Here is a 16,521-nt window from a genome sequence, read left to right as displayed (position 1 = left end):
TAGAGCAGTTGTTCCATGAGCTGGGCAGCGCCTTCATCCAGAAACAGCAGCTGAATGCAGCACTGGCAGACAGCTTCCTCGAGCACCTCTGCCTGCTCGACATCGACTCTGAACCCACTAGTGCCCGGAACACCAGCATTATCTGCACCATTGGTAGGCACTTGGCCAGTGCATGGGCTCAGGGCTCAGGCAGTGGTCACTGCACAATACCGCAACTGAAACTCTCTCAACTCCGTCAGGGTGTATCTGTAATGACCATCACTGGCGGGTCTACAATGACCATCACTGGTGGGAATGTAATGACTCTCACTGTGGGAGTGTAATGACTGTCACTGGTGGGCCTGTAATGGCCGTCACTGGTGGGCCTGTAGTAATAGTCACTGGTGGGCCTGTAGTAATAGTCACTGGTGGGCCTGTAGTAATACTCACTGGTAGGCCTGTAGTAATCGTCACTGGTGGGCCTGTAATGACTGCCACCGATGGGAGTCTAATGGCCATCACTGGTCGGCTTGTGATGACCATCACTGGTGGGAGTGTATGACTGTCACTTGTATAAGTGTAATATCTGTCACTGGTGGGCCTGTGATGACCATCACTGGTGGGCCTGTAATGGCCGTCACTGCTGGGTCTGTAATGACCATCACTGGTGGGCCTGTAATGATCATCACTGGTGGAAATTTTAATGGCCGTCACTGGTGGGAATTTTAATGGCCGTCACTGGTGGGCGTGTAATGGCCGTCACTGGTGAGCCTGTAATGGCCGTCTCTGGTGGGAGTGTAATGGCCATAACTGGTGGTCCTGTAACAGTTGTCACTGCTGGGTCTGTAACGACCATCACTGGTGGGAGAGTAATGATTCCCACTGGTGGGAATGTAATGATTCCCACTGGTGGGCCTGTAATGACAGTCACTGGTGGGCTTGTAATGATCATCACTGGGAATTTTAATGGCCGTCACTGGTGGGCCTCTAATGGCCGTCATTGGTGGGCCTGTAATGGCCGTCATTGGTGGGCCTGTAATGACCATCACTGGTTGGCCTGTCCTTTCCAGGGGCTTTTCTGCTGGCTAGAGAATCGATGGCGTTACTGAGCTCCAATTTTGTTGGCTGTTCATCATTACCCCTGAAATAATCAAGAGTGCCAAGCCTGCTATACTCTCAGCACTACATGAACTGCTTTGCTGGGACGAGGGAGCAGTACCTCAGGACATGCGCGATGCCAATATCATCACCCTCTATAAGAACAAGGGTGACCGCAGTGACTGCAACAACTACCGTGGAATCTCCCTGCTCAGCATAGTGGGGAAAGTCTTCGCTCGAGTCGTTTTAAACAGACTCCAGAAGCTGGTTGAGCGTGTCTTTCTACCCTGAGGCACAGTGCGGCTTTCGAGCAGAGAGATCCACCACTGACATGCTGTTCTCCCTTTGACAGCTACAGGAGAAATGCCGTGAACAACAGATGCCCCTCTACATTGCTTTCATTGATCTTACCAAAGCCTTTGACCTCGTCAGCAGACGTGGTCTCTCCAGACTACTAGCAAAGATCGGATGTCCACCAAAGCTACCAAGTATCATCACCTCATTCCATGACAAAAGGAAAGGCACAATTCAGCATAGCGGTGCCTCATCAGACCCCTTTCCTAACCTGAGCGGTGTGAAACAGGGCTGTGTTCTCACACCTACACTGTTTGGGATCTTCTTCTCCCTGCTGCTCTCACATGCGCTTAAGTCTTCAGAAGAAGAAATTTTCCTCCACACAAGATCAGGTGGCAGCTTGTTCAACCTTGCCCGTCTTGGAGCGAAGACCAAAGTACGGAAAGGCCCCATCAGGGAACTCCTCTTTGCTGACGATGCTGCATTAACATCCCACACAGAAGAGTGTCTGCAGAGACTCATCGACAGGCTTGCGGCTGCCTGCAATGAATTTGGCCTAACCATCAGTTTCAAAAAAACAAACATCATGAGACAGGACGACCACAGTCTGGAAGTGGTTCCAGAGTTCGCCTACCTGGGCTCAACCATCACGAGTAACCTGTCTCCAGATGCAGAAATCAACAAGCGCATGGGAAAGGCATCCGCTGCTATGTCCAGACTGGCCAAGAGAGTGCGGGAAAATGGCACACTGACACGGAACACAAAAGTCCGAGTGTTTCAAGCCTGTGTCCTCAGTACCTTGCTCTATGGCAGCAAGGCCTGGACAACGTATGTCAGCCAAGAGCGACATCTCAACGCATTCCATCTTCACTGCCTCCAGAGAATCCTTGGCATCAGGTGGCAGGACCGTATCTCCAACACAGAAGTCCTCGAGGCGGCCAACATCCCCAGCTTATACGCCCGACTAAGCCAACGGCGCTTGAGATGTCTTGGCCATGTGAGCCGCATGGAAGATGGCAGGATCCCCAAAGACACATTGTACAGTGAGCTCGCCACTGGTATCAGACCCACTGGCCATCCATGTCTCCGCTATAAAGACGTCTGCAAACGTGACATTAAGATCCTGTGACATTGATCACAAGTCGTGGGAGTCAGTTGCCAGCGATCGCCAGAGCTGGCGGGCAGCCATAAAGGCGGGGCTAAAGAGAGGCGAGTCGAAGAGACTTAGCAGTTGGCAGGAAAAAAGATAGCAGTGTAAGTTGAGAGCCAACTGTGCAACAGCCCCGACAACCAATTTTACCTGCAGCGCCTGTGGAAGAGCCTGTCACTCTAGAATTGGCCTTTATAGCTACTCCAGGCGCTGCTTCACAAACCACTGACCCCCTCCAGGTGCTTACCCATTGTCTCTCAAGACAAGGAGGCCAAAAAGGAAGGAAAGGAAGGTGGGCCTGTAATGACCATCACTGGTGGGCTTGTAATGACTATCATTGGTGGGCATGTAATGGCCGTCACTGGTGGGAGTGTAATGGCCGTCACTGGTGGGAGTGTCATGGCCGTCACTGGTGGGAGTGTAATGGCTGTCACTGGTGGGAGTGTAACGATATTCATTGGTGGGCCTATAATGGTAGTCACTGGTGGGTCTGTAATGACCATCTCTGGTGTGCCTGTAATGATTGCCACTTCTCTCTGATTACAGGCCCAGCGTCTCGTTCTGTGGAAACCCTTAAGGAAATGATAAAAGCTGGAATGAACATTGCTCGACTGAACTTCTCCCATGGGTCTCACGAGGTGAGACTGCTCAGCCCGCGGAATGAGCTGACCTGAAAATAGGACATAGGATTACAGAATTGTCTATTCCTGCTCGTTTCTCCGACTGCTGGGGATCAACACTGACTGCCCCGTCCTTCAATCTGAGAATACTCCCACCCCTGTGCCCCCAATAGGAATTGACCCTCAGCTCTTCGGATGCCAGTCACTCTCCCTAGATGTACGAATCCAGTTAGTAAGTGCCGGCTATCCAACTATGGAGGGGATCACAGCTGAACCCAATCCCGTCTTCAACTAACTCCCTGTCCAGTTGTGTTTTTGTGTGTGTTGTGTTTGTGTTTTTGTGTGTGTGTGTGTTTGTTTTTGTGCGTGTGTGTGTTTGTTTTGTGCGTGTGTGTGTTTGTTTTGTGCGTGTGTGTGTTTGTTTTTGTGTGTGTGTGTTTGTTTTTGTGCGTGTGTGTTTGTTTTTGTGCGTGTGTGTTTGTTTTTGTGTGTGTGTGTTTGTTTTTGTGTGTGTGTGTTTGTTTTTGTGTGTGTGTGTTTGTTTTTGTGTGTGTGTGTTTGTTTTGGGCGTGTGTGTGTTTGTTTTTGTGTGTGTGTATTTGTTTTTGTGTGTGTGTGTTTGTTTTTGTGTGTGTGTGTGTTTGTTTTGTGCGTATGTGTGTTTGTTTTTGTGCGTGTGTGTGTTTGTTTTTGTGCGTGTGTGTGTTTGTTTTGTGCGTGTGTGTGTTTGTTTTGTGCGTGTGTGTTTGTTTTTGTGCGTGTGTGTATTTGTTTTTGTGCGTGTGTGTATTTGTTTTTGTGCATGTGTGTGTTTGTTTTTGTGCGTGTGTGTGTTTGTTTTTGTGTGTGTGTGTATTTGTTTTTGTGCGTGTGTGTGTTTGTTTCGTGCGTGTGTTTGTTTTTGTGCGTGTGTATTTGTTTTTGTGCGTGTGTGTTTGTTTTTGTGCGTGTGTGTGTTTGTTTTTGTGCGTGTGTGTTTGTTTTTGTGCGTGTGTTTGTTTTTGTGCGTGTGTGTGTTTGTTTTTGTGCGTGTGTGTGTTTGTTTTTGTGCGTGTGTGTGTTTGTTTTTGTGCGTGTGTGTGTTTGTTTTTGTGCGTGTGTGTGTTTGTTTTTGTGCGCGTGTGTTTGTTTTTGTGCGCGTGTTTGTTTTTGTGCGCGTGTGTTTGTTTTTGTGCGTGTGTGTGTTTGTTTTTGTGCGTGTGTGTTTGTTTTTGTGCGTGTGTGTTTGTTTTTGTGCGTGTGTGTTTGTTTTTTTGTGTGTGTGTGTTTGTTTTTGTGCGTGTGTGTGTTTGTTTTTTTGAGTGTGTTTGTTTTTGTGCGTGTGTGTGTTTGTTTTTGTGCGTGTGTGTGTTTGTTTTTGTGCGTGTGTGTGTTTGTTTTTTTGTGTGTGTGTGTTTGCTTTTTGAGTGTGTGCGTGTGTGTTTTTGTGTGTGTGTGTTTGCTTTTTGAGTGTGTGCGTGTGTGTTTTTGTGTGTTGTGTTTGTGTTTTTGTGTGTGTGTGTGTTTGTTTTTGTGCGTGTGTGTGTTTGTTTTTGTGCGTGTGTGTGTTTGCTTTTGTGCGTGTGATTGTTTTTTGTGCGTGTGTATTTGTTTTTGTGCGTGTGTGTTTGTTTTTGTGCGTGTGTGTGTTTGTTTTTGTGCGTGTGTGTTTGTTTTTGTGCGTGTGTTTGTTTTTGTGCGTGTGTGTGTTTGTTTTTGTGCGTGTGTGTTTGTTTTTGTGCGTGTGTTTGTTTTTGTGCGTGTGTGTGTTTGTTTTTGTGCGTGTGTGTGTTTGTTTTTGTGCGTGTGTGTTTGTTTTTGTGCGTGTGTTTGTTTTTGTGCGTGTGTGTGTTTGTTTTTGTGCGTGTGTGTTTGTTTTTGTGCGTGTGTTTGTTTTTGTGCGTGTGTGTGTTTGTTTTTGTGCGTGTGTGTGTTTGTTTTTGTGCGTGTGTGTGTTTGTTTTTGTGCGTGTGTGTGTTTGTTTTTGTGCGTGTGTGTTTGTTTTTGTGCGTGTGTTTGTTTTTGTGCGTGTGTGTGTTTGTTTTTGTGCGTGTGTGTGTTTGTTTTTGTGCGTGTGTGTGTTTGTTTTTGTGCGTGTGTGTGTTTGCTTTTGTGCGTGTGATTGTTTTTTGTGCGTGTATGTTTGTTTTTTTGTGTTTGTGTGTTTGCTTTTTGAGTGTGTGCGTGTGTGTTTTTGTGTGTTGTGTTTGTGTTTTTGTGTGTGCGCGTGTGTGTTTTTGTGTGTGTGTGTTTGCTTTTTGAGTGTGTGCGTGTGTGTTTTTGTGTGTTGTGTTTGTGTTTTTGTGTGTGTGTGTGTTTGTGTTTTTGTGTGTGTGTGTGTTTGTTTTTGTGTTTGTGTGTGTTTATGTGTGTATATATAGAGACAAAGTCTCCCTTTTCTGTGAAATTATCCCTGTTGCTTCCTCACCTCCTCAGAGGGCACTGACTCTGGCTGAGGTACGGGGGTAACATGGGGCTCCTTAATCCAACTGCCACCCACAAGCTGCCCACTGGATAACGTCCTGATTTGCTGGGGGCAGGGGTGGGAGCATGGGGACAGGTTGATACCCGAGTCTGTCCTTTCCTGTTAACCCAACTCTCTGCTCCTCTGCCTCCCCACAGCCCTGCCCTCCTCCTCCTGCTCTTTCTGCTCCTCCGCTGGGGATTGACTCTCTCCCTCCCTGTTTCCACCAGTATCATGCTGGCTCCATCAGAAACATCCGACAAGCTGCAAATAGCTTCTCCTCCAACCCACTCTACCAGAGGATCGTAGGCATCGCACTCGATACAAAGGGACCAGAAATCCGCACCGGACTCGTCAAAGGAGTGAGTAATCTCCAGGAGAACTGGGGTTGGGGGGTGGGGAAAGGTCGTCCGATTGAGGAGTTCAGATGGTTTATATAAAGAATAACAGATACCCGGGAGAGAGTTACAGACTGGAATCTAATCGAGGGGTTCGGGGTGGTTTATATATAGAATAACAGATATCCGGGAGTGAGTTACAGACTGGAATCTAATCGAGGGGTTCGGGTGGTTTATATAAAGAATAACAGATACCCGGGAGTGAGTTACAGACTGGAATCTAATCGAGGGGTTCGGGTGGTTTATATATAGAATAACAGATACCCGGGAGTGAGTTACAGACAGGAATCTAATCGAGGGGTTCGGGGTGGTTTATATATAGAATAACAGATACCCGGGAGTGAGTCACAGACTGGAATCTAATCGAGGGGTTCGGGGTGTTTTATATATAGAATAACAGAGACCTGGGAGTGAATTACAGACTGGAATCTAATCGAACGGTTCTGGGTGGTTTATATAAAGAATAACAGATACCCGGGAGTGAATTACAGACTGGAATGTGATCGTGGGGTTCGGGTGGTTTATATATAGAATAACAGATACCCGGGAGTGTGTCACAGACTGGAATCTAATCGAGGGGTTCGGGGTGGTTTATATATAGAATAACAGATACCCGGGAGTGAGTCACAGACTGGAATCTAATCGAGGGGTTCGGGGTGTTTTATATATAGAATAACAGAGACCTGGGAGTGAATTACAGACTGGAATCTAATCGAACGGTTCTGGGTGGTTTATATAAAGAATAACAGATACCCGGGAGTGAATTACAGACTGGAATGTGATCGTGGGGTTCGGGTGGTTTATATATAGAATAACAGATACCCGGGAGTGAATTACAGACTGGAATGTGATCGTGGGGTTCGGGTGGTTTATATATAGAATAACAGATACCCGGGCGTGAGTTACAGACTGGAATCTAATCGAGGGGTTCGGGTGGTTTATATATAGAATATCAGATACCCGGGAGTGAGTTACAGACTGGAATCTAATCGAGGGGTTCGGGTGTTTTATATATAGAATAACAGACACCAGGGAGTGAGTTACAGACTGGAATCTAATCGAGGGGTTTGGGTGGTTTATATATAGAATAACAGATACCCGGGAGTGAGTTACAGACTGGAATCTAATCGAGGGGTTCGGATGGTTTATATATAGAATAACAGATACCCGGGAGTGAGTTACGGACTGGAATCTAATCGAGGGGTTCGGGTGGTTTATATATAGAATAACAGATACCCGGGAGTGAGTTACGGACTGGAATCTAATCGAGGGGTTCGGGTGTTTTATATATAGAATAACAGACACCAGGGAGTGAGTTACAGACTGGAATCTAATCGAGGGGTTTGGGTGGTTTATATATAGAATAACAGATACCCGGGAGTGAGTTACAGACTGGAATCTAATCGAGGGGTTCGGGTGGTTTATATATAGAATAACAGATACCCGGGAGTGAGTTACGGACTGGAATCTAATCGAGAGGTTCGGGTGGTTTATATATAGAATAACAGATACCCGGGAGTGAGTTACAGACTGGAATCTAATCGAGGGGTTCGGGTAGTTTATATATAGAATAACAGATACCCGGGAGTGAGTTACAGACTGGAATCTAATCGAGGGGTTCGGGTGTTTTATATATAGAATAACAGATACCCGGGAGTGAGTTACAGACTGGAATCTAATCGAGGGGTTCGGGTAGTTTATATATAGAATAACAGATAACCGGGAGTGAGTTACAGACTGGAATCTAATCGAGGGGTTCGGGTGTTTTATATATCGAATAACAGACACCAGGGAGTGAGTTACAGACTGGAATCTAATCGAGGGGTTCGGGTGTTTTATATGTAGAATAACAGACACCAGGGAGTGAGTTACAGACTGGAATCTAATCGAGGGGTTCGGGTGTTTTATATATAGAATAACAGATACCCGGGAGTGAGTTACAGACTGGAATCTAATCGAGGGTTTCGGGTGGTTTATATAAAGAATAACAGATACCCGGGAGTGAGTTACAGACTGGAATCTAATCGAGGGGTTCGGGTGTTTTATATATAGAATAACAGATACCCGGGAGTGAGTTACAGACTGGAATCTAATCGAGGGGTTTGGGGTGCTTTATATATAGAATAACAGATACCCGGGAGTGAGTTACAGACTGGAATCTAATCGAGGGGTTCGGGTGGTTTATATATAGAATAACAGATACCTGGGAGTGAGTCACAGACTGGAATCTAATCGAGGGTTTCGGGTGGTTTATATAAAGAATAAGAGATACCAGGGAGTGAGTTACATACTGGAATCTAATCGAGGGGTTCGGGTGTTTTATATATAGAATAACAGATACCCGGGAGTGAGTTACAGACTGGAATCTAATCGAGGGGTTTGGGGTGCTTTATATATAGAATAACAGATACCCGGGAGTGAGTTACAGACTGGAATCTAATCGAGGGGTTCGGGTGGTTTATATATAGAATAACAGATACCTGGGAGTGAGTCACAGACTGGAATCTAATCGAGGGGTTCGGGTGGTTTATATATAGAATAAATGTACCGAGCCCCATTATTCTTTCACTCAGTTCTGCTGTCTTTCTTCATGTTTTCTGCTCTCGAGGGGTTTAGTGGGTGTTGAGACAGGCTGTGTGTCGGCCTGTGTGACTCCAAACTTTCGACCTTTCTGTTGCAGAGCGAGGGCGGGGAGGTGGAGCTGTTGAAAGGGTCAGAGGTTAAAGTGACCACTGACTGGAGCCTGAGGGAGCAGTGCAGTGAGCAGCTGGTATGGATCGATTACAAGAACCTGGCACAAGTGGTGAGAGTGGGCGGGAAGATTTTCATTGATGATGGTCTGATCGCACTCCTGATCACAGAGATCGGTAGGTTTACCCCGGAGCCCGAGCTGTTTCCATGACGACGGGCATTGGAGCCATGTCGGGCAGAGGGCATCAGCCTGACTGTTCCAGAGTGGGTGAGGGGCAGTAACAGAGATTGGGTGAGGGGGGGGGGGTCACAGAGAGTGGGTGGGGGGGGGGTCAAGGAGTGGGTGAAGAGTGGGTTACAGAGATTGGGTGAGGGGGGGAGTAACAGAAATTGGGTGAGGGGGGGGGTCACAGAGAGTGGGTGGGGGGGGTCAAGGAGTGGGTGAAGAGTGGGTTACAGAGATTGGGTGAGGGGGGGAGTAACAGAAATTGGGTGAGGGGGGGTCACAGAGATTGGGTGAGGGGGTCACAGAGAGTGGGTGAGGAGGGGGTCACAGAGAGTGGGTGAGGACGGGGTCACAGAGTGGGTGAGGACGGGGTCACAGAGTGGGTGAGGAGGGTGTCACAGAGAGTGGGTGAGGGGGGAGTAACAGAAATTGGGTGAGGGGGGTCACAGAGAGTGGCGAGGGGCTCGGAGGGTGGTGGGGATCACGGTGAGTGGGGGGCTCTCGGAGGCTGGGGGGGTGTCTCAGAGGGTGGTGGGGGTCTCAGAGAGTGGGATGGTTTTGGAGGCTGGTGGGGATCACGGTGAGGGATCATGGTGAGGGTAGGGGGGTGGCGGGGGTCTCGGAGAGTGTGGGGGTCTCGGAGAGTGTGGGGGTCTCGGAGGGTGGGGGGGGGTGGTGGGGGTCTCAGAGAGTGGGGGTCTCCGAGGTGGGGGAGGCAGACACTGAATGGTATTGCTCTCTCATTCTCACCATCACCCTTGGTCTCCGCAGGCACTGGTTCTGCTGCTGTAAGGATCCGCTGCTTATTGCCTCCTCGAGTCAGAAAGATGTTTCTCCTGAATTCCCCATTGGATTTATTAGTGACTGTCTTATATTGATGCCCCCTTGTTCTTGTTTTGCCTACAAGAGGAAGCATCTTCTCTCTGTTTACCCTTTCATAATTTTAATTTATCGGGTCACCCCTCAGCCTTCTCTTTTCAACAGAAAAGGGCCCCAGTCTGCTCAGTCTTTCCTGGGAATTATAACCTCTCTGTTCTGGTATCATCCTTGTATATCATTTTTGCACCTTCTGCCATGCCTCTATACTCTTATGCCCCTATAAGAACTGTTTGTAGGACTCCCAAGTGTGGTCTAAACAAGGTTCGCTACAAGTTAAACATAACTTCTCTACTTCTCAGTTCTTTTCCTCTGGAAATGAGTCCTCAGGATTGGTTTGCATTTTTTACAGCCTCATTAACCTGTGTTGCTACTCCCAGTGATTTGTGAATCTGCCGGTGTGGATATTCTGCTGAAGTCGCTGCAGTAGGACTTGAACCTGGGACTTTCTGACTCACCAGAGTGCAACCAATGGAGCCATGACTGACACCTGATTGGTTGAATGGTGTGAGTGGGAATTTGGGTTTAGAGATGTGGTTAGCCACTCTGAGTTGGACACAGTGACCCTGAGCTGCCACAGTCCTGACCCCTAACCTCTGACCTGCTGTCTACTTGCTGTCTGTCCAGGGCCGGATTACTGCCTGACGGAGGTGGAGAATGGGGGAACACTCTGCAGCAGGAAGGGGGTGAACCTGCCGGAGGCGGCCCTCAACCTCCCGGCCGTGTCCGAACAGGACGTGCAGGACTTGCGCTTCGGCCTGGAGCTTGGGGTCGACATGATATTTGCCTCTTTCATCCGCAAAGGAGACGACGTTCGGACAATCCGGCAGATCCTCGGGGACAAGGGGAAGGACATCAAAATCATCAGCAAGATCGAGAATCACGAGGGAGTGCGGCGGTAATGGGGCGGGGTCAGGGGTCAACGTGGTGGGGTTGGGGCAAGCGGTCAGTCATGTAGGACTAGTGTGAGTGTTCAGCATGCAAGCACGTGTCGGCCAGTGAGTGGTGAGCAGGGTGAGAGGGTCAAGGCGGGAGGGTCAGAGTTAACGGTCAGGGTGGGAGGGTCAGAGTGTAATGGTCAGGGCGGGAGGGTCAGAGTTAACGGTCAGGGTGGGAGGTTCAGAGTGTAATGGTCAGGGCGGGAGGGTCAGAGTTAACGGTCAGGGTGGGAGGGTCAGGGTATAACGGTCAGGGTATAACGGTCAGGGTGGGAGGGTCAGGGTTTAACGGTCAGGGTGGGAGGGTCAGAGTGTAATGGTCAGGGTGGGAGGGTCAGGGTTTAACGGTCAGGGTGGGAGGGTCAGAGTGTAATGGTCAGGGTGGGAGGGTCAGGGTTTAACGGTCAGGGTATAACCGTCAGGATGGGAGGGTCAGGGTGGGAGGGTCAGGGTTTAACGGTCAGGGTGGGAGGGTCAGAGTGTAATGGTCAGGGTGGGAGGGTCAGGGTTCAACGGTCAGGGTATAACGGTCAGGGTGGGAGGGTCAGGGTTTAACGGTCAGGGTGGGAGGGTCAGCGTGTAATGGTCAGGGTGGGAGGGTCAGGGTTTAACAGTCAGAGTGTAATGGTCAGGGTGGGAGGGTCAGGGTTTAACGGTCAGGGTATAACGGTCAGGGTGGGAGAGTCAGGGTTTAACGGTCAGGGTATAACTGTCAGGAAGGGAGGTTCAGGGTTTAACGGTCAGGGTGGGAGAGTCAGGGTTTAACGGTCAGGGTGGGAGGGTCAGGGTTTAACGGTCAGGGTGGGAGGGTCAGCGTGTAATGGTCAGGGTGGGAGGGTCAGGGTTTAACAGTCAGAGTGTAATGGTCAGGGTGGGAGGGTCAGGGTTTAACGGTCAGGGTATAACGGTCAGGGTGGGAGAGTCAGGGTTTAACGGTCAGGGTATAACTGTCAGGAAGGGAGGTTCAGGGTTTAACGGTCAGGGTGGGAGAGTCAGGGTTTAACGGTCAGGGTGGGAGGGTCAGGGTTTAACAGTCAGAGTGTAATGGTCAGGGTGGGAGAGTCAGGGTTTAACGGTCAGGGTATAACGGTCAGGGTGGGAGAGTCAGGGTTTAACGGTCAGGGTATAACAGTCAGGAAGGGAGGTTCAGGGTTTAACGGTCAGGGTGGGAGAGTCAGGGTTTAACGGTCAGGGTGGGAGGGTCAGGGTTTAACAGTCAGAGTGTAATGGTCAGGGTGGGAGAGTCAGGGTTTAACGGTCAGGGTATAACGGTCAGGGTGGGAGAGTCAGGGTTTAACGGTCAGGGTATAACGGTCAGGGTGGGACAGTCAGGGTTTAACGGTCAGGGTATAACGGTCAGGGTGGGAGAGTCAGGGTTTAACGGTCAGGGTATAACGGTCAGGGTGGGTGAGTCAGGGTTTAACGGTCAGGGTCCAATGGACAGAAGGGGAGGGTCAGGGATTGATTGACAAAACCCTACGAATATCTCCCCCTGCTTCAGGTTTGATGAGATTTTGGAGGCCAGTGATGGGATCATGGTTGCTCGTGGAGACCTCGGCATTGAGATCCCAGCGGAGAAAGTATTCCTGGCTCAGAAGATGATAATTGGACGATGCAATCATGCTGGCAAGCCGGTCATTTGTGCTACTCAGGTTTGTTAACAGTAAATAAGCAGGCAGAATTTTCATCATGTCTACACAAGGGTACATCAGACACACACTGACACTCACTGGGGTACGGGTCCCACACACACTGACACTCACTGGGGTACGGGTCCCACACACGCTGACTCTCACTGGGGTACGGGTTCCACACACGCTGACTCTCACTGGGGTACGGGTCCCACACACACTGACACTCACTGGGGTACGGGTTCCACACACACACTGACTCTCACTGGGGTACGGGTTCCACACACACTGACTCTCACTGGGGTACGGGTCCCACACACACTGAAACTCACTGGGGTACGGGTCCCACACACACTGACTCTCACTGGGGTACGGGTTCCACACACACTGACTCTCACTGGGGTACGGGTCCCACACACACTGACTCTCACTGGGGTAGGGGTCCCACACACACTGACTCTCACTGGGGTACAGGTCCCACACACACTGACTCTCACTGGGGTACGGGTCCCACACACACTGACTCTCACTTGGGTGAGGGTCCCACACACACTGATTCTCACTGGGGTACAGGTCCCACACACATTGACTCTCACTGGGGTACGGGTTCCACACACACTGACTCTCACTGGGGTACGGGTCCCACACACACTGACTCTCACTGGGGTAGGGGTCCCACACACACTGACTCTCACTGGGGTACAGGTCCCACACACACTGACTCTCACTGGGGTACGGGTCCCACACACACTGACTCTCACTTGGGTGAGGGTCCCACACACACTGATTCTCACTGGGGTACAGGTCCCACACACACTGACTCTCACTGGGGTATGGGTCCCACACACACACTGACTCTCACTGGGGTACGGGTCCCACACACACTGACTCTCACTTGGGTGAGGGTCCCACACACACTGATTCTCACTGGGGTACAGGTCCCACACACACTGACTCTCACTGGGGTACGGGTCCCACACACACTGACTCTCACTGGGGTACGGGTCCCACACACACTGACTCTCACTGGGGTACGGGTTCCACACACACTGATTCTCACTGGGGTACAGGTCCCACACACACTGACTCTCACTGGGGTATGGGTCCCACACACACACTGACTCTCACTGGGGTACGGGTCCCACACACACTGACTCTCACTTGGGTGAGGGTCCCACACACACTGATTCTCACTGGGGTACAGGTCCCACACACACTGACTCTCACTGGGGTACGGGTCCCACACACACTGACTCTCACTGGGGTACGGGTTCCACACACACTGACTCTCACTGGGGTACGGGTCCCACACACACTGACTCTCACTGGGGTATGGGTCCCACACACACACTGACTCTCACTGGGGTACGGGTTCCACACACACTGACTCTCACTGGGGTTCGGGTCCCACACACACTGACTCTCACTGGGGTACGGGTCCCACACACACTGACTCTCACTGGGGTACGTTTCCCACACACTGACTCTCACTGGGGTACGGGTTCCACACACACTGACTCTCACTGGGGTACGTTTCCCACACACTGACTCTCACTGAGGTACGGGTTCCACACACACTGACTCTCACTGGGGTACGGGTTCCACACACACTGACTCTCACTGGGGTTCGGGTTCCACACACACTGACTCTCACTGGGGTACGGGTCCCACACACACTGACTCTCACTGGGGTAAGGGTTCCACACACACTGACTCTCACTGGGGTTCGGGTTCCACACACACTGACTCTCACTGGGGTTCGGGTTCCACACACACTGACTCTCACTGGGGTACGGGTTCCACACACACTGACTCTCACTGGGGTATGGGTCTCACACACACTGACTCTCACTGGGGTACGTTTCCCACACACAGACTCTCACTGGGGTACGTTTCCCACACACTGACTCTCACTGGGGTATGGGTCTCACACACACTGACTCTCACTGGGGTACGTTTCCCACACACTGACTCTCACTGGGGTACGTTTCCCACACACTGACTCTCACTGGGGTATGGGTCTCACACACACTGACTCTCACTGGGGTACGTTTCCCACACACTGACTCTCACTGGGGTACGTTTCCCACACACACTGACTCTCACTGGGGTACGGGTTCCACACACACTGACTCTCACTGGGGTATGGGTCCCACACACACTCACTCTCACTGGGGTTCGGGTTCCACACACAGACTCTCACTGGGGTTCGGGTTCCACACACAGACTCTCACTGGGGTACGTTTCCCACACACTGACTCTCACTGGGGTACGTTTCCCACACACTGACTCTCACTGAGGTATGGGTCCCACACACACTGACTCTCACTGGGGTTCGGGTTCCACACGTACTGACTCTCACTGGGGTACGGGTCCCACACACACTGACTCTCACTGGGGTTCGGGTTCCACACGTACTGACTCTCACTGGGGTACGGGTCCCACACACACTGACTCTCACTGAGGTACGGGTCCCACACACACTGACTCTCACTGAGGTACATTTCCCACACACACTGACTCTCACTGGGGTTCGGGTCCCACACACACTGACTCTCACTGAGGTACATTTCCCACACACACTGACTCTCACTGGGGTTCGGGTTCCACACACTGACTCTCACTGGGGTTCGGGTTCCACACACACTGACTCTCACTGGAGTTCGGGTTCCACACACACTGACTCTCACTGGGGTTCGGGTTCCACACACACTGACTCTCACTGGGGTACGGGTCCCACACACACTGACTCTCACTGGGGTGAGGGTCCCACACACACTGACTCTCACTGGGGTGAGGGTTCCACACACACTGACTCTCACTGGGGTAGGGGTCCCACACACACTGACTCTCACTGGGGTACAGGTCCCACACACACTGACTCTCACTGGGGTACGGGTCCCACACACACTGACTCTCACTTGGGTGAGGGTCCCACACACACTGATTCTCACTGGGGTACAGGTCCCACACACACTGACTCTCACTGGGGTACGGGTCCCACACACACTGACTCTCACTGGGGTACGGGTTCCACACACACTGACTCTCACTGGGGTACGGGTCCCACACACACTGACTCTCACTGGGGTATGGGTCCCACACACACACTGACTCTCACTGGGGTACGGGTTCCACACACACTGACTCTCACTGGGGTTCGGGTCCCACACACACTGACTCTCACTGGGGTACGGGTCCCACACACACTGACTCTCACTGGGGTACGTTTCCCACACACTGACTCTCACTGGGGTACGGGTTCCACACACACTGACTCTCACTGGGGTACGTTTCCCACACACTGACTCTCACTGAGGTACGGGTTCCACACACACTGACTCTCACTGGGGTACGGGTTCCACACACACTGACTCTCACTGGGGTTCGGGTTCCACACACACTGACTCTCACTGGGGTACGGGTCCCACACACACTGACTCTCACTGGGGTACGGGTTCCACACACACTGACTCTCACTGGGGTTCGGGTTCCACACACACTGACTCTCACTGGGGTTCGGGTTCCACACACACTGACTCTCACTGGGGTACGGGTTCCACACACACTGACTCTCACTGGGGTATGGGTCTCACACACACTGACTCTCACTGGGGTACGTTTCCCACACACAGACTCTCACTGGGGTACGTTTCCCACACACTGACTCTCACTGGGGTATGGGTCTCACACACACTGACTCTCACTGGGGTACGTTTCCCACACACTGACTCTCACTGGGGTACGTTTCCCACACACTGACTCTCACTGGGGTATGGGTCTCACACACACTGACTCTCACTGGGGTACGTTTCCCACACACTGACTCTCACTGGGGTACGTTTCCCACACACACTGACTCTCACTGGGGTACGGGTTCCACACACACTGACTCTCACTGGGGTATGGGTCCCACACACACTCACTCTCACTGGGGTTCGGGTTCCACACACAGACTCTCACTGGGGTTCGGGTTCCACACACAGACTCTCACTGGGGTACGTTTCCCACACACTGACTCTCACTGGGGTACGTTTCCCACACACTGACTCTCACTGAGGTATGGGTCCCACACACACTGACTCTCACTGGGGTTCGGGTTCCACACGTACTGACTCTCACTGGGGTACGGGTCCCACACACACTGACTCTCACTGGGGTTCGGGTTCCACACGTA

At 51.1% G+C, this 16,521-nt stretch overlaps 1 protein-coding gene across 1 annotated transcript in view; it reads left to right on the top strand.

Annotated features, from left to right (window-relative positions):
* Nucleotides 1-5: 5 nt before the first annotated feature.
* Nucleotides 6-16,521, top strand: part of LOC137362545 (pyruvate kinase PKM-like) — a gene marked incomplete at its 5' end in the record, with an annotated part of 31,175 nt that continues 14,659 nt past the window's right edge. Inside the window, 6 exons of the mRNA XM_068026933.1 lie at nucleotides 6-153; nucleotides 3,068-3,159; nucleotides 5,815-5,946; nucleotides 8,663-8,849; nucleotides 10,403-10,673; nucleotides 12,215-12,365. Coding sequence (XP_067883034.1) covers nucleotides 6-153; nucleotides 3,068-3,159; nucleotides 5,815-5,946; nucleotides 8,663-8,849; nucleotides 10,403-10,673; nucleotides 12,215-12,365 — 981 coding nt within the window. The remainder of the gene's footprint in view (nucleotides 154-3,067; nucleotides 3,160-5,814; nucleotides 5,947-8,662; nucleotides 8,850-10,402; nucleotides 10,674-12,214; nucleotides 12,366-16,521) is intronic.

This window comes from Heterodontus francisci, unplaced genomic scaffold, assembly GCF_036365525.1.
Source record: "Heterodontus francisci isolate sHetFra1 unplaced genomic scaffold, sHetFra1.hap1 HAP1_SCAFFOLD_2098, whole genome shotgun sequence".
Classification (NCBI taxonomy): Eukaryota; Metazoa; Chordata; class Chondrichthyes; order Heterodontiformes; family Heterodontidae; genus Heterodontus; species Heterodontus francisci.
The sequence above is the reverse complement of the archived record's forward strand: the minus strand, read 5'-3'. Positions and strand labels throughout refer to the sequence as shown.